Source organism: Globicephala melas, chromosome 7, assembly GCF_963455315.2.
Source record: "Globicephala melas chromosome 7, mGloMel1.2, whole genome shotgun sequence".
Classification (NCBI taxonomy): domain Eukaryota; kingdom Metazoa; phylum Chordata; class Mammalia; order Artiodactyla; family Delphinidae; genus Globicephala; species Globicephala melas.
The window spans coordinates 61890328-61912086 of record NC_083320.1 but is presented as its reverse complement, the minus strand read 5'-3'; the positions used below and the strand labels follow the sequence as shown (position 1 = coordinate 61912086).

Here is a 21759-nt window from a genome sequence, read left to right as displayed (position 1 = left end):
ATAGGATTATGTCCCTGACATTATCTGCCATTCATTTCCAGGGAATTTGATGTGAGAGTTAAGTCACTTATATTTATGGTCTTTGAAGCCTGCATGCGGTATATCAGAATTAAGCTGTTGATGGTTCCTTCTCTCTTAAATAATTGACCATTGCATTAAATAGTTTGGATTGCTTGGTTTTTATCAAGTGATTCAAGATAAACTCTGCACATTTGTCCCCAAAACATTCTATTTACAATTCTAAGATATTGAACAAATTAAAAATATTCATCCATTAGATAGTTTCTTTCATAGTTATTTATTTTTAAATTTGAACTTAAAAGCATGTTTCCTTCTGGCATGTGAAGCATAGAGAAGGTTAATCAAACAAAATTTACTACTTCCTTCATCAGCTTTGCTTTCTTCACATTTAAAAACCAAAGGCTGTGGTTCTTTGTGTTCTTGTTACCTTTGTGTTCTTGTATTCTTGGTTTATTTTGTCATTTGTTTTTATTGGAGGGTATTTTTCTCCCATAAACTGAGAAGTACCTGGAAGCAGAAGCTCTAGTATTGAGCACTGAAAATTAGTCCAAGGCTTGGGTGTACAGCGATGCCTATAGTAGAGCACTGGGAATATACTTAGACCAAGGAAGAAATTTATCTATTAGGAGGCATGAAAAGGAATGGTGTGACATAGTGTCAGAAAGACAGGTTAAGGGGAAATTGTGGTGGATCTTGAATTTCACATGAAAGGAAGTTGGACCACTGAAAGGTTTTTGGACAAAAATGTGACATGATTCAAATTTTATTTCAGCATGAAACCTCATTCCAATATAAGACATTTTGTGAGCTGTGAGGATTGGAGGGACTAGGAACAGGAAAGCCAGTTGGGAAAGGAAATATTAGAAATAGAAGAGGATAGGAAGCAATTAAAGATTTCGGAGATGAAATAGTAAGGATTTGATAGCTAGTTGAACATGTAGGAGTCAAGGGAGAAGAAGGAAGCATACTGTACTTGGTTTTTGAGCCTGGGAGATTTGAACCGTTATGGTACAGTTGATGGAGGAGGAATATGGAGCAGTTTTGTGTGGGCCGAGATGAAAGTCTTTTGCATATATTCAATTTGAGGGGTTGGTTGGATTATTTGAGTTAAGTAGATATATTCACCTGAAGTGAATATATCTGTTTAGAGTTCTGTCATCTGTGTAATCTTTTTTTGCTTTTAAGTATATATGTAATACATAAAAATGTATATAATTATAGAAATACATGAATATATAATATAGAAATAAATATACAGTTAGATATTTGCTTGCTCTTCTACTTTATTCACTTTGGCTTTTTTGTTTCTATTAATCATGATAGTATGCTATAGATGGGTATAATATTATGCCTACTTTTAACTTTTGTGGATTTGACATGTTTTTCTTTATGTCACTTTCTTTCATTTGGTGTATTTTGTTTCACCCATTCATATCTCATACTTTTATCCAAAAAATTTTTATTAAAATTTATTCTTTTGCTCCCTTTGATTCTAATTGCAAATCTACTCACTCAGCAATTTTCCCTTAATGTTTTCTTCTTTATTTCTTGAAGTTAACTCAGGAATCATTCATTCATAGCCCTTTGTTTCATTTGGGGGAGAAAAGACTAAACATTTATTTGTTCAAAGATATTTACAAAGCAGTTTTTAATGGCTGGCTGTTTCTTAACTAGCTTATAAACTAGGTTTTCACTTTACAGTGAGGAAACTGAAGGATGAAGACACATCTAAGCTAGTAAGTCAGTTAGAGGTAGAATTTACCACATTCATCTGATAGTATTTATATTGTTCCCCTTGTTGACTTCTTTAACTGAAATTATCTTTTCAATTTTGAGAGGAAAGATGGAGGTGCATATGCACGGAATTGAGTTGATCACACTCCTCAGCTTTGGCGTACTAAGTATAGTGCCTCTAATATTATTCTCCCTTTGTTCCCCACATGATATCTTATCCCTTACTTCTCAGAAGTAATGTATATGTCAATATAAACTGCATATAGTGTTATTTTGTGTTTGTTTAACTTGTATAACTGGTTGTGCTATAAATCTTGTATCTTTCTTACTTTCTTCGTGCTAAATATTATATCATTTAAACCTAATCATGTAGCTCGAGATAATTCTTTCTTATTTCTTCATAGTGGTATTCCAATATATGTGTATTCCACATTTTACTTACTCCTCATTGGTGAACATCTAGGCTGCCTTCAAATCTTTGCTACCATGAAAAAAAATAAACTGCTGCAATGAACCTAATGTTTTGTATACTTTTAAACTTTCTCTGGATTCTATACCTAGCTAGCTATGGGATTGCCTATGTATGTATGGGATACATTCTGCCTCCTTGCCTTCTAACATGGCTGCTCAAGGTTCACACTCCCATTTGCCTTGTGTGAGGGTTCTTGTTTTCTACCCTATACTTGCTAGCACTTTTATTATCCAGTGTTCTAATATTTGCCAGTCACATGGGGATAAAGTATATGCTTATGGTTAATTTACTTTGCATTTCTCTAATATAAATGCAATTGATCATCAGTCCATGTACTTTTTAGACATTTAAATTTTCCTCTGTATATTTCCTATTCCTATTCTTTGAGCATTTAAAAAAATTGGGGTTTCTGTCACTATCTTGCTATTGCTTTGTCAGTTTTGCAGATATCTTTTTTTTTTTTTTTTTTTTGCGGTATGCAGGCCTCTCACTGCTGTGGCCTCTCCCGTTGCGGAGCACAGGCTCCAGACGCGCAGGCTCAGTGGCCATGGCTGATGGGCCCAGCCGCTCCGCGGCATGTAGGATCTTCCCGGACCAGGGCATGAACCCGTGTCCCCTGCATTGGCAGGCAGACTCTCAACCACTGTGCCACCAGGGAAGCCCTGCAGATGATATCTTTTAACAGACTTTGTATTGCCCTTTGTGGAACAGAAATATTTAATTTTAATGTCGTCAGAGCTATCACTTTTTTATTTATGACTTGTGCTTTTGGAATCTTATTTTTAAAATCCTTCTCCAGTCTGAGATTATAAAGTTATTTTATATTTTCTTCTCTTATTTTTATAGTTTTGTCTTTACATTTATATTTTTCATTTAATCTGAAGTTTATTTTGTAGTAAGGTATGAAGTAAAGATCTAATTTTTTCTCCATTTGATGAGGCAGTTTTCCTAAGACTATTTACAAAATAATCTATTTATAAAATAACCTGGCTTTTTCATACTAATTTCCTATGCTAACATGTTTCTATATTTCTGGGTTCTTTGTTGTATACTACTGACCTATTTGTTCCTATACTAGTAGCACACTCTTAACAATGGTTTTATTATAGACATTATATCTGGCAGGGTGAGTTTCACTTTTTTTTTTCCTTCTAATATCTTTTTGCCAAATGCTTTTTTCTAAAATTTTTTGCTGGTTAGCTATATATGCACTTTTATTCTTATATATAAATGTTATATCAATTTGTAACTATCTTTCCAAACTCCTACAAGCTGTTAGATGAGAACCGCTTTGAATTATCGTTTTAAGGCATTGAACATAGTTTTTATGTCCATTTATTCAGGTCTTCTTTTAATATTTTCATAGAATTTTAAAATTGTCATCTTAAAGTCTGGTATTTTTTATAAAGCTAATCTAGAGGCTTTATGGTTTTAGTTTCTATTTAAATGATATCTTGTTTTCTGTAACATTCTCTGATTACTCCTTGCTGGTATAAAATAATACTATTGATTTTTGTATGTTCTTGTGACTGGGCACTTGCTGAACTCTCTATTAATTCTAGTAGTTTGCCTGTTGATTCTTTTAGGTATTCTGTGTATCATATCATCTGAAAATAATGACAGTATCATCCCTTCCTTTCAAATCTTTATTTCTCTATTGTTGTCTTAATGCATGTCCAGTACTATTTTGAACAGTGAAAGTAATAGGCAGTATCCTTTTTGTGCCCTACCCCAAAGAGAATGCTTTTAAAGTTTCCTGTGTATGTCTGTTTGTTTTATTGTAAATGGAATCATTTAAAATTACATTTTCCAATATGTTGCTAAAATGGAGAAATCCAGTTGGAATTTTTGAACGTTAATCTTCTATATTTAGCCACCTTGCTAATGAATTCAGTGATTATTTCTAATAGCCAGGACGCTCTTGAGTTTAATAATACACTTTTTTTTTTTTTTTGATGTTGGGGGTAGGAGTTTATTTATTTATTTATTTATTTTTGCTGTGTTGGGTCTTCGTTTCTGTGTGAGGGCTTTCTCTAGTTGTGGCAAGTGGGGGCCACTCCTCATCGCGGTGGGCAGGCTTCTCACTATCGCGGCCTCTCTTGTTGCGGAGCACAGGCTCCAGATGCACAGGCTCAGTAGTTGTGGCTCACGGGCCTAGTTGCTCCGCGGCATGTGGGATCCTCCCAGACCAGGGCTCAAACCCGTGTACCCTGCATTAGCAGGCAGATTCTCAACCACTGCGCCACCAGGGAAGCCCAATAATACACTTTTTAAACAAACATTTTGTTATCCATGGGACATCATCAAGAATGGTACCTGGTACATGTTCTGACACAGAAGCCTGCTCTCCACACAAATCTATTAGACTTTCCTTATTTAGTTAAATATCTTAGTCTGACACTATTTCTAGTACCATATTGGGGCTGATTTTAGTAACTCATGTGGTTCTCTTTATCTTTGCTCCAACTTAATTGCATCTTCTCTTATTTATACTCTAATTCTGGAATTATTAACAGAGGGACTGGAGGTCGTTTTTGAATTCCATAGCATTGTTTGTAAACTGTTTGTGTATGTGTATTTTTCTTGGAAGAAAATAGTTATCAGTTTATTATAGGTGGATTATCCACCCACCCTCCAAAGTTGAAAAACCACTGCTCTAATATATCTCCTTTAATTCTTTTGTCTTTCTTCTATCTGTCAAAAGTAGTTTCTCTTCGAGTAATAATGATAGCTAGCATTTATTGTACACTGACTACATGCTAAGCATTGTTTTAAGTGCTTTGCATTTAAATTCATTTAAGCTTCACAAAACTATGAGGTAGCTGTTACAATCTTCACTTTACAGACAAGAAAACAGGCACAGAAAGATGAATGACTTGCTCAAGATTCACAGCTAGTAAGTAAAGCTGCCAGAATTCAAGCACATTTAGTCCAGATGCCAAATCTGTACTATTAACATCTGAGCTATACTGCTGCTTAGTACACAAATAAGTTTTTGAGGCGAACATGTTATTTTCTTCTAGTTTTCAGTCTGTAAAAGCCACTATCTTATTGCATATTATACTCTCTTTGATCTCAATATGAATACTCTATAGACATTTCTTAAAGTATAATAATATAGTGATTGATTTGTTGATAGTCGAATAGACATACAAGAATAGCAGACAAAATTGAAAACATCTCAAGTGTCCATCAGTGAGAAACTGGTTAAATAAATTGTGGTTTATTCATACAATGGCATACTCTGCAGAAGAAAAAAGAATAGAAAGTTTTCTATGTGCTAATGTGGAAAAATCTCAAAAATATATTAAGTATCCCAAGGCAAGGTGTGCTTATATTAAATGAAAATAGAGGAAAAATAATGGTACTCATATTTGCTTGTGTGTGTGTATGTATGATACTCTGGAAAAATACGTTAAGAATTATGGTCAGTTCTTACCGAGGAGTTGGGTTAGTGAGTTTGAGATTAGGATAGAAGGGAAAAAAGAATGGTGGAGAGACTTTTTTAAAAACAGTATCTTTTTATACTTCTAGATTTTAAATAGTATAAATATACCACTGCAATAATTTATAGAAAAAAAGTATTTAGTTTTTGAACAGGTAATGTATTCACATTTTTTTAAATTCAAAAGGTACAAGAAGGTATTCTATGGAAAAAAATCTCTGTTTACCCCTTTCACTAGCCACTTGATTGCTGCCCAGTTGCTATCAGTTTCCTCTGTATTATTCCAGAGACATTTCATGCATATACAAGAAATATGTGTGTGTGGGGAGGGTGTATTTTTTTTTTTCTTTTAGTCCTCTTTTTATACATTGTTCTTCAGCTTGCATTTTTTTTCCCTTAAGAGTGTATCTTGGAGATCATTTCATATTCAATGCATGAAGACCTTCCTCATTTTGTCTTACAGTTTCAGAATATTTCATGTATGATGTACCAGGCTGTATTTAATTAGTCCCCTATTAATAAACATTTGGGTTATTTCTAGTCCTTTGCTATTTACAAATGATACCGCAATGAATGATAGTATGCACAAGTTATTTTGCATGTTTTTGATTGTATTTGTAGGATAAATTCTTAGAAGTAGCTGAGTAATATTCCATTGTATATATGTACCACATTGGGAAGCTGCTGTATAGCACAGGGAGCTCAGCTCAGTGCTCTGTGATGACCTAGATGGGTGGGATGGGGTGGCGATGGGAGGGAAGTCCAAGAGGGAGGGGATGTATGTATACATATAGCGCTGACTCACGTCGTTGTACAGCAGAAACTACCACAACTTTGTAAAGCAATTATACTCCAAAAAAAAAAAAAGTTTATGCACACACACACAAAAATCCTTAGAAGTGATTTGCTGTTTCAGCATTTGCATACTTTTGTAGTTTTGATGGTTATTGCCAGAGTGCCTTTCATTGAAGTTGTACCAATTATGTTAACACCAGTGATGTGTGAAAGTTTCCCTGTACTTGTGTCTACTTAGTGTGTTATCATACTATTTAGTCTTTGCCTCTAGATCTTTGGTCTAGGTAAAATAGCTCAATGTAGTCTTTTTTTTTAAGGTTGTTTCAATTTATATTTTTCCTAAGGTTGAGCATTTTCCTTATGCAGAGCCATTTAGTTTTCTTTACTATGACCTACTTGTTACATGCTGCTTTTGAAAATAATTAGGAAATGAAAATGACTGGGAAAATCATTTAGTATCTGAGCTTTAAAAAAGTATCTCATTATTTTTTCTTTGTGTAGAATAATCTGCCACTCTCATCTGTTTTGTCCAAGTCAAATGATAGGGAGGAATGAGAAACTTTTCTTTCATTTTTTTCTTCTTTTATAAATTTTTCCTCAGGTTTCTTTCATTTTAGTGACCCACTTTTGGATTCAACATCTGCTTCATGAGAGGCCAAGTAATCCTGAAGTAGTCTGTGAATCCCAGGGGGAAAGATACATTTATGTAGATCTTTGTTCATTTTTATCCATTGTTGGATATCCTGTCATAAAGAAGATGAAAAAGTATTGCTATTTTCTTACCATTAGTAGTTTCCATTGTCTCAAGTTGTTTTTGTGCCTTACCTTAGAACATAAATGCCCTCTCTCAATAGAGCAGGAAGATATAACAGCTGTAAATATATATGCACAAAACAACAAAACCCCAAATTACATAAAGCAGAAATTGACAGAATTGAAAGAAGAAATAGACAATCCACAATTATATCTGGAAACTTCAGTGTTTTTTCTTAGTAATCAATAACAAGTAGATAGAAAATCAACAGGGATAAATGAGACCTGAACCATACTATCAGTCAGCTTGATATAATTGACATCTATAGAATACTCCACCAAACAATATCAGAATGCGTATTTTTTACAAGTGCACATGGCCCATTCACCAGAGTGTACCATATGCCAAACCATAAAGCAAGTAGCAATAAATTTAAAAGAATTGAAATCACAAAACATGTTTTCTTACCACACAGAATTAAATTAGAAGTCAGTAAAAGAAAGAAATATATAAATCCCCAAATGTGTGAGAATTAAGCAGCACACTTCTAAATAACTTATGTATCAAAGCAGAAATCACATAGAAATCAGAAAACACGTAAACTGAGTGAAAATGAAAACACAGCATAGCAAAATTGTGAAATGCCCCTAAAATAGTTCTTGGAGAGGTACATACAGCTTCAAATGCTTATATTTAAACAGAGGAAAGGTCTAAAATCTTTTTTTTTTTTTTTTTGCGGTACGTGGGCCTCTCACTGTTGTGGCCTCTCCCGTTGCGGAGCATAGGCTCCGGACGCGCAGGCTCAGCGGCCATGGCTCACGGGCCCAGCCGCTTCATGGCACGCGGGATCTTCCCGGACCCGGGCACGAACCCGTGTCCCCTGCATCGGCAGGCGGACTCTCAACCACTGCGCCACCAGGGAAGCCCAGGTCTAAAATCATTTATCTAAATTGTTACTTTATGAAACTAGAATAAGAGTAAATTAAACCCAAAACAAGTAAAAGAAAGGAAATTACAAAAATCAGAGCAGAAGTCAATGGATAGTAATGGAGAAACAGTAGAGAAAATCAATTAGTTCAAAATCTGGTTCTTTGCAAAGATCAATAAAATGGATACACCTAAATGTCAGGAGCTCAGCTGAGCTGGGAGAGAGAGAACTGAGCTGCTAGGTACTGGAGTGGCTGATTAAAGCAGGAAGCCACAAATGAAAGAGTTAAACCTTTAACCACTTACTGTGATAGTATAATCAAGAGGCTAAAATCAGAGAAAATGCTGATTCCCCGTTCCATCACCTTCATAGAATGAAATGATGTACCGGTTAAGGATCAGGTGGATCAGCACAGATGTGGGAATCTGTTAAGGGAGCCGCAAACAGAAGTTTTTTGCAGTGTTATGAACTCTGAGGTGGAGAGGAGGGTGAAGGGGTAGGGATAGGAGTGGAAAAGTCCTGGGTACTGAGTCAGAGTGGGGAAAAGTTTCTTAAAGGTTTCAGCTTTTTCCCTTAATAAGCTGGCCTTGGCAGAAGTGTCAAAGTGACCCCTGCCCAAGGCCTCAGATAGAGGGGCCTAGGAATAAAGGCGCCAGGCCTGGGAATGTAAATGTGTGAAAGAGCATGACTGGCCAGGGGGCCTGAGACCATGATTGCAGATCCCTTCAGAGACTGCAGTGCACTGACTGTGTGCCAGGTCTGGTGGAGGGAGGACAGTTTTCACCATGAGACCTGCAAAGTAAAACCTTTTTGATTATCTGTGGTTAGACCTGAAAAAACACATATAGGTTTTTTGTTGTCTTTTTTTTTGTGTGGTACGCGGGTCTCTCACTGTTGTGGCCTCTCCCGTTGCAGAGCACAAGCTCCGGACGCTCAGGCTCAGCGGCCATGGCTCACAGGCCCAGCCGCACCGCAGCGTGTGGGATCTTCCCGGACCGGGGCACGAACCCGTGTCCCCTGCATCGGCAGGCGGACTCTCAGCCACTGCACCACCAGGGAAGCACACATAGGTTTTTAACCAGGAACTAGACTCCTCACTAGATTGCTATGGAAAAAAAAAAAAAAGAGAGAGAGAGAAGATACAAATTACCAATATCAGGAATGAAGGAGGAAACGTTCCTACAGAACCATAAGAGAATATTATGAATAACATTTGCAAACAAATTTGATAACATCTATAAAATGAACAAATTCTTTGAAAGATACAAATTACTAAAACTGACTCAAGAAGAAATAGAAAATTTTGAATAGATCTATATTGAGTAAGGAAATTGATTTAGTTATTAAACTTCTACAATTATTATCCTGCCAAAAAATGAGATCAACAACTTTATAACAACAAAGATAACATCATGATGAATTCTATGAAAAATTTAAGGAAGAAATTTTATCAATATTATATAAACTCTTGGCAAACAGAGGAAGAAGAGACACTGCATACTCATTTTATGAGGCCAGTTTTACTAATACCCAGTCCAGGCATCATGAGAAAAGAAAACTACAAACCCATATCTCTCATGAACATAGAAGCAAAAGCCTTAATAAAATATTACCAGTAAAAAGGATAATACACCATGACCAAATGGGTTTATCCTAGGAATGCACATTGGCTCAACAACAATAAAAGATCAATAAACTTAATTCACCATATTAATAGAATACATTTTTTAAAAGCATATGATCATCTCAGTAGCCATTTGACAAAATCTAACACCCTTTCATGGTAAAAAAAAAACAAACAAAAAAAAAAACCAAAAAAAGGAATAGAAGGGAAAGTCTGATAAAGGGCACCTATGAGAAACCCATAGCTAATATCATATTTAAAAGTGAAAGATAGAAAGCTTGCCCACAAAGATAAGAAATAAGGCAAGGATGTCTGCCCTCTTCCTGTCTTTTAAGCACTATATTGAAGGTTCTAGAAAGAGCAGTTAGGCAAGAAAAAGAAAAGGCATCCAGATTGGAAAGGAAGAGGGAAAACAATCTCTGTTTGCAAATTAGATGATCTTGTTTGTGGAAAATTGTAAGGAATCTCTCAAAAGCTATTAGAGCTAATAAACGAGTTTAGCAAGGTTGTAGGATACATGATAAATGTACAAAAAAAGTCAGTTGTGTTTCTGTGCATTAGCAATGAGCAGTCTGAAAATGAAATTAAGAAAATAGGGTGATGGAAATATTCTGGAATTAGATAGTGGGTGATGGTTGCACAATTTTGTGAATATACTAAAACTCACTAAATTGTTCATTTTAAAAGGATGAATTTTATGGTATACAAATTATATCTCAAAAAATATATTGAGAAATTATTGTATCCAGAATATATCAGGAACTCAATAATAAAAAAGCAAAAGATACAAAGTGAGCAAAAAATTTGAATAGGGCACACTTCTCATCAGAATGTATATGAATGACCAACAGTACATGAAAAGCTGTTCAACATCATTATTGTTTAGAGTAGAAATTAATGTTACAAGTGTTGGTGAGGATCTGGAGTACCTGACACTCTTCAGTCAGTTGCTGGTGGGAATGCAAAATGGTATAGTCAAATTTGGAAGAAGTTTGACAGCTTCTTTAAAAAGTTAAGCATACTTACAGTACAACCCCCAAATAAATAGGTGTCTACCAAAATAAATGAAAACTTATGTCCACATAAAGACTTTTATATGAATGTTCATAGCAGACTAATTTGTAGTAGTTAAAAACTGGCAACAACCCAGAATTCCATCAACAAGCAAATGCATGAACAAAATGTGGTATATTCATTCAGTGGAATACTACTCAGCATTAAAAAGGAATGGACTGCTGATACACGCAATAACACGAATGAATCTAAAAATACTGCGCTAAGTGAAAGAGGCCAGGTACAAAAGACTACATACTGTATGATTCCATTTATATGGAATTTTTAAAAATCCCCAAACTGTAATGGCAGATTATAGTTGGCAGAAAGCAGATAAGTGGTTGTTTGGGGCCAGGAGCAGGGACTGGAATTGATTGCAGAAGAGCACCAAGGAACTTTTTCAGGGGATGGAATTGTTCTAAAACTTTATTGTAGCAGTGGTTGCATGAGTATACATTTTCCAAAATTCATCAGACTTAAAGTGGGTGAATTTTATGGTATGTAAGTTATACCTCAGTAAAGTTAGTTTTTAACATGCCTTATTAATGTATCTATACAAATGGGGGATTTGTGGCCTCATTTCTAGTGATTTAAAAAATCAGCATCTTTTTCAGCCTGCATATCATTTTGCTTTTTCATCTTTATTTCTTTTTTTATTTTGGCTGTGCTGCACAGCTTGTGGGATCTTAGTACCCCAACCAGGAATTGAACCTGGGTCTCAGCAGTGAAAGCGCCAGAGACCTAACCTCTGGACCGTCAGGGAGTTCCCCTTTATTTCTTCTTTATAGCATATTTCAGAATTTTGTACTTAATCCACACAATTAGTTGTTTTGCAAACAGATGTTTGTCGAATGTCTGCTATGTGCCAAGCACCGGGAGGACAGAGCCCCTACTCCCGGGGACTACTCCCACAGTCTTAGAGGACAGGCTAATTTATTTTTAAAGTAGAAAGTATAAATGTAAGAACTGAAGTGTTTACACAGTATAGACGTACTAATTTTATCTCGGTGGAACTAGGTAGTCTAAGGTGTCATTAAGTGGGGTCAGGAAAGGCTTCCCTGAGGAGCTGGAATTTGAAGGATGTTAGGAATTAATTGATCCAGTGGACAGGGGAAAGTAGACTAACCTGCCTCCTAAATGGATTTTCAGTTAAATAAAGAGGGGTGGGGGGTATACTTTGGTGTTTACAAGACTAACAAACTCCTTTAAAAATCAACTTTCAAGATGTGAGTCCTTGGATCATTGATTCCACTGGTTCTGTTATTACTGAGTAGAGCTTCAGATTACCTGGCAGTTAGAGCTCTCAAGTTTTTACAAACTTCACCCTCTTTTTAAAACTGACTTTGTTTCACACCCATTCAGGGTCTAGGCAAATGATTTAGCACTGTCTGTCGTGAATTCCATGTTTTCGCTATTGTTCTTCTTTATCCACACTGACAGTCTATGTCTTTTTAACTAAAAGTCACTTTCCCTTTGCGCCAAATTAACATTTGCTTTCATAGAGTAGCTAGGTGCTATAGGCTATATTCATCAGATATGTGAAAACACTATTTTTAAAATAAACGTATAAATGAAGCAGATGCTATGGCACTTGGAAGTTAAATTTCAAAGAGAAACATTCTGGGAATATAGGATATAACAGCTTGGAACCTTTTCTCTCTTCTTTGCTCCTCTTACTCCCCTCACTTTATTTAGTTGACTCAGTTAAGAAAGTTTTCTTACTATCCAGAAGTAATTGATGAGAATGACACTTTAAATATCTATAATGGGAAATGTTCATGATGAAATGTCTTGAGAATTTTCTATTTCATATCTAAAAGGAAGAAGAAGAGTTTTCAGTTCTTTCCAGCTGCCTGGGACTTCTGCCAACATTTTACCAAACAGAACATCCATTCATCAGTGCCTCCTGTCTGGATTGGCCAGTTCCAGCATTTGATATTATATCTCAGTGGTGTTTTGAGATAAATTCATTTACTGAAAGACATGCCGAACAAGGAAAGGTATGTAAAAAGAGCAATACTCACTTGCTATAGTGGTGACATGCTAATAGGTAAGAGAATAATGAAGAATTTAAAATTTCAGGTAATCTAGTCTTGGCAGTATTTATTAAACTAATTATTTTGAAAAAATGGTTTGCTTATATTTATTTATGAGTGTAAAAGCAGAAATGTTTCAGTTAACAAAACTAAGGTATAGTATGTTACTTTTAGTGTGTTTTAGGTCATCAGGTTTTTATTGAATACCTTAAATAGTCATAGCACTGGGTTTGGAAGGTACAAAGGAATTTTAAGATAGACAAGGAACTTGTAAGCTTATTGGAAAGAGGACTGTCACATAAAAATTAAAGATTTGGACTTGCACATCTAAAACATCATGTCTTTAACTATAAAATTTGCTGACTCTATGCTGCCAGCTCGATGGGTAAAGGTGTTGTGTTGGGGATGAGGGAATTGGAAAGGTGGAGTGCAGGCAGTGGTGGGTGGCTCTTAGTGCCATGGTTTGGTGCTCAGACTTTCTTCTATATAGAATTACAGTTTTTGAGAAATGGAATAATATGATGAAAGTAGTGTTTTAGGGAGGTAATTTTTGTGGCTTTTTTAGTAAGTAAAATTGATGTTATGGAGAAAGGGAAACCAAAGATTATTTAGTGGTGAAGAAAATCTGGATTATTGTTTTGATAGCCAGCAGAAATTAGACAGAATGTAACCAATGCAAGACACATTTGAGAAAAATATATAGTCCTTGGTGACCAAGTGTACATGACTTTAAAATCTTGAACTCAAGTCATCAGAAGAGTAGTAACTAGTATACATAGTTCCGATAGGAACCTGCTCCTGCTTAAAAACCACTGACGATGGATGTCCCATTGGCTATGGAGAAAGACAGGAATCTTTACATGGCATTCACCATCTTGCTTGCCTTTCTAACTTCATTTCATACCACTTCCCAGCCACCACCTTGCTTAAACCACGAAAGAATATTTCTTAAGTATGCTATGCATTTTTAAAACATCTGTGCTATTGCTTATTGCTGTTACTTTTATTTAAAGCAATCTTCCTACTGTTTTCCTGTTAATCACCCATGAAGGCTTTGCTAAGATAAATGTTACCTCTTCTATAAAGCTGTATCTGAGAGTCCATCTCCCTCTATTATGTATGATAGTACTTTTGCCACTGTTTCTAATAGTTGCCATGTTTATCACTTTTGTTTGTTTAATGTGTCTGAATGGGGACTCCACAAGGCAAAAATTGTTTCTTGTTTATTCTTGAATCCCTAGTTCCTGGAAAGTGCCTGATATAGACTAGTCACCTAATAAATATTTGTGAAACAATTAAATGGTGGATTAATGTCATTGGGAGAAATAGAACTGATGAAAGGGGAACCGATTTCAGGAAAAACGAGAATTTTAATTTAATGTCAAAGGAACAATAGAAAAATTAGTATTTCAGATGGAGGTTGTCACTAGACTTAATTCTTAAAACATTGAAGTGAATAACAAAGGCAAGGTAAGCATAAATAATAAATGTCTCTGCTTTTGTTCATTTTCAATTGAAATCCTTAAAGAGATATTATCTCATTTTATACTTTTTTTAAAAGGAAAGGAAAATTGAAGAAGTTAATGAACCTTGTGTACTATGTATAAAAATATTTTCCTATCTAGTAATTGCTTTATTCACAATTATAGCTATAATCTGAAGTTATATTTTGATGTCTGAAAACCTATGAGGAATGTCTTGGAGTAAGAGTTGGGTATTATTGTAGAACCAGGACAGGAGAAAAAGTGATGAGCATACTTAAAATTATTTTTTCTTCATATGTGCCATGGGATAAGCAATAGATAAAAACGAAATCACTTGATAGTATAAGAATAAGCCTACCTTTTTAGATGAATGATTATTGTTGTGAATATTGATAGAAAATAAGAATTTACCATTTAAATATATTTCATCTTTTTGTAAAATTGAGTGATAACTATTTGTTTTAGAGTCAGAACAGTAGATATTTATGCTTATGCAGAATTTTTATGTTATTTGAATGCACCCCTATCTGACCTGCATCCCTACACTTGTCCCTTCACTCTGTTCTATCTCTAACCTCAACTCTGTCCATTTGTCAACCAGATTTCTTTTTAACCAGCAACTTTAAATTTGAACAGAGAGACTTAGATAAATATAAACAGTGATTGGAGCTGAATAGTGCAACAGCTTCCCTTGAAAGATAGTCTGAATTACTGCTTCTCCTTTCTTGTAACAGCTAAGATTCTTTGATTGCAAACAGTTTGGTTGCAAACCTCTGGTCTGTTTTCTCTGAAGCGCTACTGCTAGATGACTCCATCTCAGCTACTTTCCTTCCCTATATATATGCTCCAAATTCAGATTCCTGGGAGAGAGAATCTGACTGGCCTAATTTGCATCATATGTATACCCCTGTGATGGTGCAGGATCTTGTGATGGGGCAACCCCATCAGATCTGTATGGAGCAGGAAAAGAGGTTATTTTCCAAAATAAGTCATAATGCTGTCAATGTAGGAAGGCAGATGAGGTTGCCAGACAAATTGGAAAAAACGAACACTGGTGGCCCGCTACCTTCACATCTTACCTCCCCAGCACATAGACATCCTTCTTCTCATTCACAGAGTTTCATTTCTTCCCCTGTTTAAAATGATGTAACTGTTCCCTTTACAACCACAGATGCAGCCACCATTTCCCAAATACCTAACCTGAAGTCACATCCTATAGTTATATCATCAAGCTTCCCTGAATCCAGAGGAGATGTCCATTCCTTCTGTGATTTATTGTTCTTACACCCCAACGGCCTGGAAATTTTTAATTAGCACCTACTCACCCTGAATTCAGTAGTAGAAGAAAGGAAAAGAGAATGAAAAATATTGCAAAAATATATGCCACAACAAGCAAGAAAATTTTAAATTAGTCATAAAACTGTAGCTAATATACAAATATGTGACTTTCTTCTTTCACCTTCTTTGACCAGCACCTCAACTGGTTGGATTTATTTGAACAAAGATGTGATCCAAACTTTATTCTGAGAGGTCTGAGCTCAGTGATTTGTCCTGTCATGCTTATATAAGACTGTACTAGTTTTGTGTGAAATGTTTACCTTTCAAGCATGAACGCGCTAGGGGTGGGGGTGGGGTGTATCTCTGAGTTTCAAACATATTGATACAGGAGGTATTTCTATTTTATTTGATGAGGTCACTCCCTCCAGACAATACTGTAAGCCATTCCCTTTCTTTTCCGAGTGGTATTAGGGAAGCTAGAGTGGTCAGATGACATTTAGTTTTTAATTCAGTGGAACTATTATTATGTCCCTTGTTGGCAGATAGCACACAGCCTCCTTACAATAGTACTGAAACCACAGAAGAGTCCAGAATAGCAGGGAAACAGAAATTAAAGACCGAATTTTTAGGTCTAATTATGAGAGATGCCACCCTCTGGTTCCCAAACCTGTGCACTCCATCTGTAAGAGAACAGTCAATCACCCTTATGTACTAGTTGCTTTTTTAGGTCGTATACCTCATTCTGTAGGAGCATATACCTCATTCAATAGGTGTTTCCCTCTAGTTGGTACCATCTAAAAATTCATCAGCAAAGTAGTTCATCATTTAAAAGACCAGTGATTTTTTTCAGATGATTGACTATATGTTAAGATCAGTTGATTCCATAGACATCCACCTATTGTGTTACATCTTTCTTTATGAAGAAAATTCTTTGATTAGAGACCATGTGGTGTGTGCTACTGGGTAATTTACAACCTAATCTGGATAAGTATCAAGTTCAATGAGGTCAAATTGCTGTTCCTTCCACTGATGGAAGGGTTCCATATATAATGAACCCGTTACAGAATATGCAGTCTTTGGAGTCCGAAGTTGGGCACTGAGTATTGGCAAACAGCATATTGTAAGCCCATATATTGTCCTTATCCTTGCTTCCATGGCTGCTTTATCCATGAACATATTGATAAACACCAAGCTGGATACTTAGTTATTAGACTGATTTAGATGGATTATGGCTATAAGTAATGTGAGATGATCACCTCGTGAATTGCCAGCCTCCATACTGTTTCTTAAGATAATAGATTCATACTACATTTTATCTGGTTTAAGTGTTAATGAAGTAGCATCTAGAAAAAAAATTAATGCTATTTCCAGTATTTTTATATAACTGCAAAAAATGAACAAAATACCCTGTAGGGAAATTTAACTAATTTGTTTTTTTTTTTTCACACTTACTGAGAAAATTTATGAAAAGAGTTGTAGCCCCAGCACTTATGGATGCAAAAGATCTTAACAGCTTCAGGTGTAAGATTTTTCATCTTCTAGGAATGAAAGATTATAAAGTATTGAAATAGAAATATGAATTATAACCATGATCTTCCCTAAAGAAAAAGCCAATGAATTGTTTGTTTATCTAAGAAAGGTCAAAAACTTGGTTTTGAAAAATGTGTATAACTGTTTAAAATTATGTATTAAGAATATTTAAAAACAAGTACATCTATGTATATTTTCCATGCATGCTTAGTTATATTTAATATTTTTCTTTTAAAGTAATAACAAATTTCAGTGTTTTAGGTGCTTAGTCTAAAAACTCACATCATGTTTTAATTGAAAATTACATTAAAATAGAGAATCATAATTGTTGAAGTACTATTTTAGTCATTTGTAAAATGGAAATGGGAAGAGTGTTAATAAAGAAAATAAGCCACATTCTTGGAGACAGATTTTCTTTTCTTTAAAAAAAAAAGGCCTTTTAAAAAATAAATATTTTGTGTTAGTGACTTAAATACATAGGACTAATGAATATTTTTGAATAATGTTTTAGGCCTTGCTTATCCAAGAGTCAAGATGGAAATTGCCACACCTACTACAGTTGCCTGAAAATTATAACACCATCTTCCAGTACTACCACAGAAAAACCTGTAGTGTCTGCACCAAGGTTCCTAAAGATCCTGCCGTTTGCCTTGTTTGTGGTACTTTTGTATGCCTGAAAGGACTTTGCTGCAAGCAACAAAGTTACTGTGAATGTGTATTGGTAAGCAAGAGTAAATCACATGGAAATGTGGTATATATGGTCAAGCCAGCTCTTCAAATTTAACTAGTCTTTGAATTAAATACACAATACATATAAGGATCTTGTTTTCGTTGTTGTTGTTGTTGTTGTTTTATTTTTAACATCTTTATTGGGGTATAATTGCTTTACAATGGTGTGTTAGTTTCTGCTTGATAACAAAGTGAATCAGTTATACATATACATATGTTCCCATATCTCTTCCCTCTTGCGTCTCCCTCCCTCCCACCCTCCCTATCCCACCCCTCCAGGCAGTCACAAAGCACCGAGCCGATATCCCTGTGCCACGCGTCTGCTTCCCACTAGCTATCTACCTTACGTTTGTTAGTGTGTACATGTCCATGACTCTCTCTTGCCCTGTCACAGCTCACCCTTCCCCCTCCCCATATCCTCAAGTCCGTTCTCCAGTAGGTCTGTGTCTTTATTCCTGTCTTACCCCTAGGTTCTTCATGACATTTTTTTTTCTTAAATTCCATATATATGTGTTAGCATACGGTATTTGTCTTTTTCTTTCTGACTTACTTCACTCTGTATGACAGGCTCTAGGTCTATCCAGTAGAAGGGTAAAAACAAAAACAATGACAACAACAAAAAAACACCTGGGGTTTTATTTAAGTGGGTAAAACTTTTCCTAAGTGCAGCTTCAGTTCCTCTCCCTAATCCCGCTGCCCTTTAATGGTATATATGTTCAGATGTTGTGTTGTGAAACAGCAGTCATATATGCTGTTGTAGACACTAGCCTCTGAATTAGGTTTAGGTTAGCTCTTAATTGATTTCCTAGGTAATCCTTATCCAAATTCCTCCTCATGTATTGTTAATAAAGTATTAAGAATGAGTTAATAAATTTAACTTAGGTGAAATCTGATTTTAAAACATTTAAATATTTCTGTGTTATTTAGAAGACAAGGCATTCTTGATTTTCTTATAAAGTCCATTTGATTATGAAGTTCAGTCATATATTTTTAATTTTTTAGCATTCTCAGAACTGTGGTGCTGGAACAGGGATTTTCCTTTTGATCAATGCATCAGTGATTATCATCATTCGAGGGCACCGCTTCTGTCTCTGGGGTTCTGTGTATTTGGATGCTCATGGAGAGGAAGACCGAGATCTTAGGTTAGATGTGCATGGATATATCCACATGTTTTATTGAAGTTTGGCCAGTAAGAATAATTTACCATTCCTGACTTTGTAATTATAATAATAATTATTTTTTTTATTTCTGGCAGTCATTAATTTAGAACTATTTCTATTTTGGGGGATATTTTCCCCATCATCATGTTAAAGAAATATGAAATAAACCAAATTACTATGTGAGATTTTTGCCATAAAGAATCTATTTTTAAAAATGTGTGTGAAATCTTCATTGTATTATATTACTTTTAATACTTTTTTTCCCTTTTTATTCTAGGCGAGGCAAGCCTCTCTACATTTGTAAAGAAAGATACAAAGTTCTTGAACAACAGTGGATTTCTCATACTTTTGATCACATCAATAAAAGATGGGGTCCACATTACAATGGGCTGTGACTCACCACCTTAGCATTGCATTATATCATTTTCATTAAGAATTTATCAACAATAAGCTTTAACTTAATTTGGGGGATTAACGCTTTTGCTGAGGGAAAGAAAGAAAACATACATTATAAAGCCTTTCCAAAATTAGGTGCTTGGTAATCACATTAATGGTATAATAATTTTTTTTTAAGTATATGGAGAACATAACAAGTAAGAAGTTAAACCATTCTTTAGTGGTCCTTTTTTTGTTTAAGTCCACAATTAATAAGAAGCACAACTTGTTGACAAAATCATTTAAAAATGATTCTCCCAACAATGCATATCTGCTATTCATTGATATTTAGAGTGGGTGTGATTTATTTAAAGTTTTACTGCTTCTTTATATCTGTGTATTTTAATTTGCATCTGCTAAACGTAATGCATCCTTTCCCTCTGCCATTCTTGTGTTGATTTGAGATTTTTGCTGTATGTAATTAGAAAAAAATGTAAAACATGATTTATGTGAAATACTGTATAGTAAAATTTGGTCTAATAGTAGAACTTTACATTTTTTTCTTATTGTGAGGAATCTGTTAAAAGTTTAAGGCTTTGCTGAAACTTAATTCATTCTCAGGAATTTCATAAATATTCTCCCCAGGTAAATAATTGAAATAGTTGTAAAATAAGTAGATAGCTGCTGTTAATATAATACAGTACATTTTGGGGGACATGTGTGGTTGGGGGAGTCCCTAAAAATCAAAATTCGCCATTTCATTTGGATGAATCACTTGAGGTAGTAACAAACAGGTTTTATTATAAAATCAGAAGTTTTAAGAACATATACATGGCAGATTTTGATTCTCTGCATGCCCACCTTTTATTACCAACCAAGTTTTTTTGTTTAAATGATTGGATTGGAAAAATGCTCTGACTTCCCCACAAATGAAGCATAGTTCTGGAACTTTCCTTATCAGCTCAAGAGGTTCATCTGTATTGTATCTGTGCAGTGTTATCACTGCTATTTCTGCTCGGTTTCCTAAAAGGGAAGGAAAAGGGCTCAGTGGTGATGATCCTCATGAATGAGCTGTACATCTGCATTCTTGTTAGAAGCTGCTGTGAAAAGCAATTTATGTTTGTAGGGTTTTTAAGTTAGTAAGAATGAAAATGATTGAGCTAAAACCCACTCTGTACTTACAGAGGGAAGATGACAGAAAAGCATGTGATATATTGCTACCAAAATTTTTCTTCCAAATGATTCAATAATTTGATGATTATTTAATATATAGTGCTATCAAGCAATTCCTGGTACTTTGGACTTCCATGGCTTGTTATATAAAATTACATTTTTACATGTAAAAATAAACTAAAAAACATCTAATGATAAACTATAAAAATAAAGTCAGATCTGTGTTCTAAAAATTATTGAATGATGACATGATATTACAGGATATAAAAGTGGACATTAAATGATGGCCTTGCATTCAAACAGAAGAGTAAATATTCAAATATGTTCAAAAAGTCAAAAAATTACCTATAGCTCTACAATAAAAATACAATATGGAAGTAGCTTGCTATTTTTATATACATTTCCAAAATATTAAGGTAACTTTCTGAAAGACTAGAATGATTCTGTTGAATTAAACAGCTGTTCTTTCCAACACATTGCTACTTTTTAAAATACTGTATCATAAGTTCAGCCTGTCTTATTTTTTGCATCCGTCATTATGGATACCAGACCAGATACTTTTGTTCTTCAGGTGTGGTTGAAGAACAAAATGCTAATTTACATCTCTAGTAAATACTGTTACAGGATTCATGAACTTGAATAATTATACAGTTTGAAACTCTGATGCTATATATACATGGTATAATGTACTCAGACTTTGGTTACTACATATTTAAAATGGAATGTTTTATGGTTGTGCATACGGATGTGAAGTGAAAATATTAGCCTTAACATTAAAATTTGGGTATTTGATAGTGTTTATTTTGATATTGGTGAATTAGTCACCAGTAAAATTTTAAAAAGCACTTGGTTGAAAATTGTACTTGAATTACATACATGCATGCTGCTAAACTAGAACTTTAATTTTTTTCCCCATAACTTTTATAAGTCCCATTTATAAACCCACTTTTAAAAATAACAGGTCCAAGTTAGAGTGATGTGTGTATATTATTCAAAAAAATGTACTGGTGTGATACCTTGTATGAATGATCATTTAAATACAGTACATTACTGTAGAAGCTAAATCAATCTTTATAAGCAAGCAGAAATTACGAAACTAGGAATAATCAACATTGTAAGATATGTTAATAAAAACCTACTGTCATTTGGTTTGTGAAAGGTCCTTAAA

At 34.8% G+C, this 21759-nt stretch overlaps 1 protein-coding gene across 1 annotated transcript in view; it reads left to right on the top strand.

Annotated features, from left to right (window-relative positions):
- The window catches only part of UBR3 (ubiquitin protein ligase E3 component n-recognin 3), a 230774-nt gene extending 209021 nt beyond the window's left edge, over nucleotides 1-21753 (top strand). Inside the window, exons 36-39 of the mRNA XM_060302279.1 lie at nucleotides 12647-12826; nucleotides 17666-17875; nucleotides 18886-19025; nucleotides 19321-21753. Coding sequence (XP_060158262.1) covers nucleotides 12647-12826; nucleotides 17666-17875; nucleotides 18886-19025; nucleotides 19321-19438 — 648 coding nt within the window. The 3' untranslated portion in view covers nucleotides 19439-21753. The remainder of the gene's footprint in view (nucleotides 1-12646; nucleotides 12827-17665; nucleotides 17876-18885; nucleotides 19026-19320) is intronic.
- The last annotated feature ends 6 nt before the right edge of the window (nucleotides 21754-21759 follow it).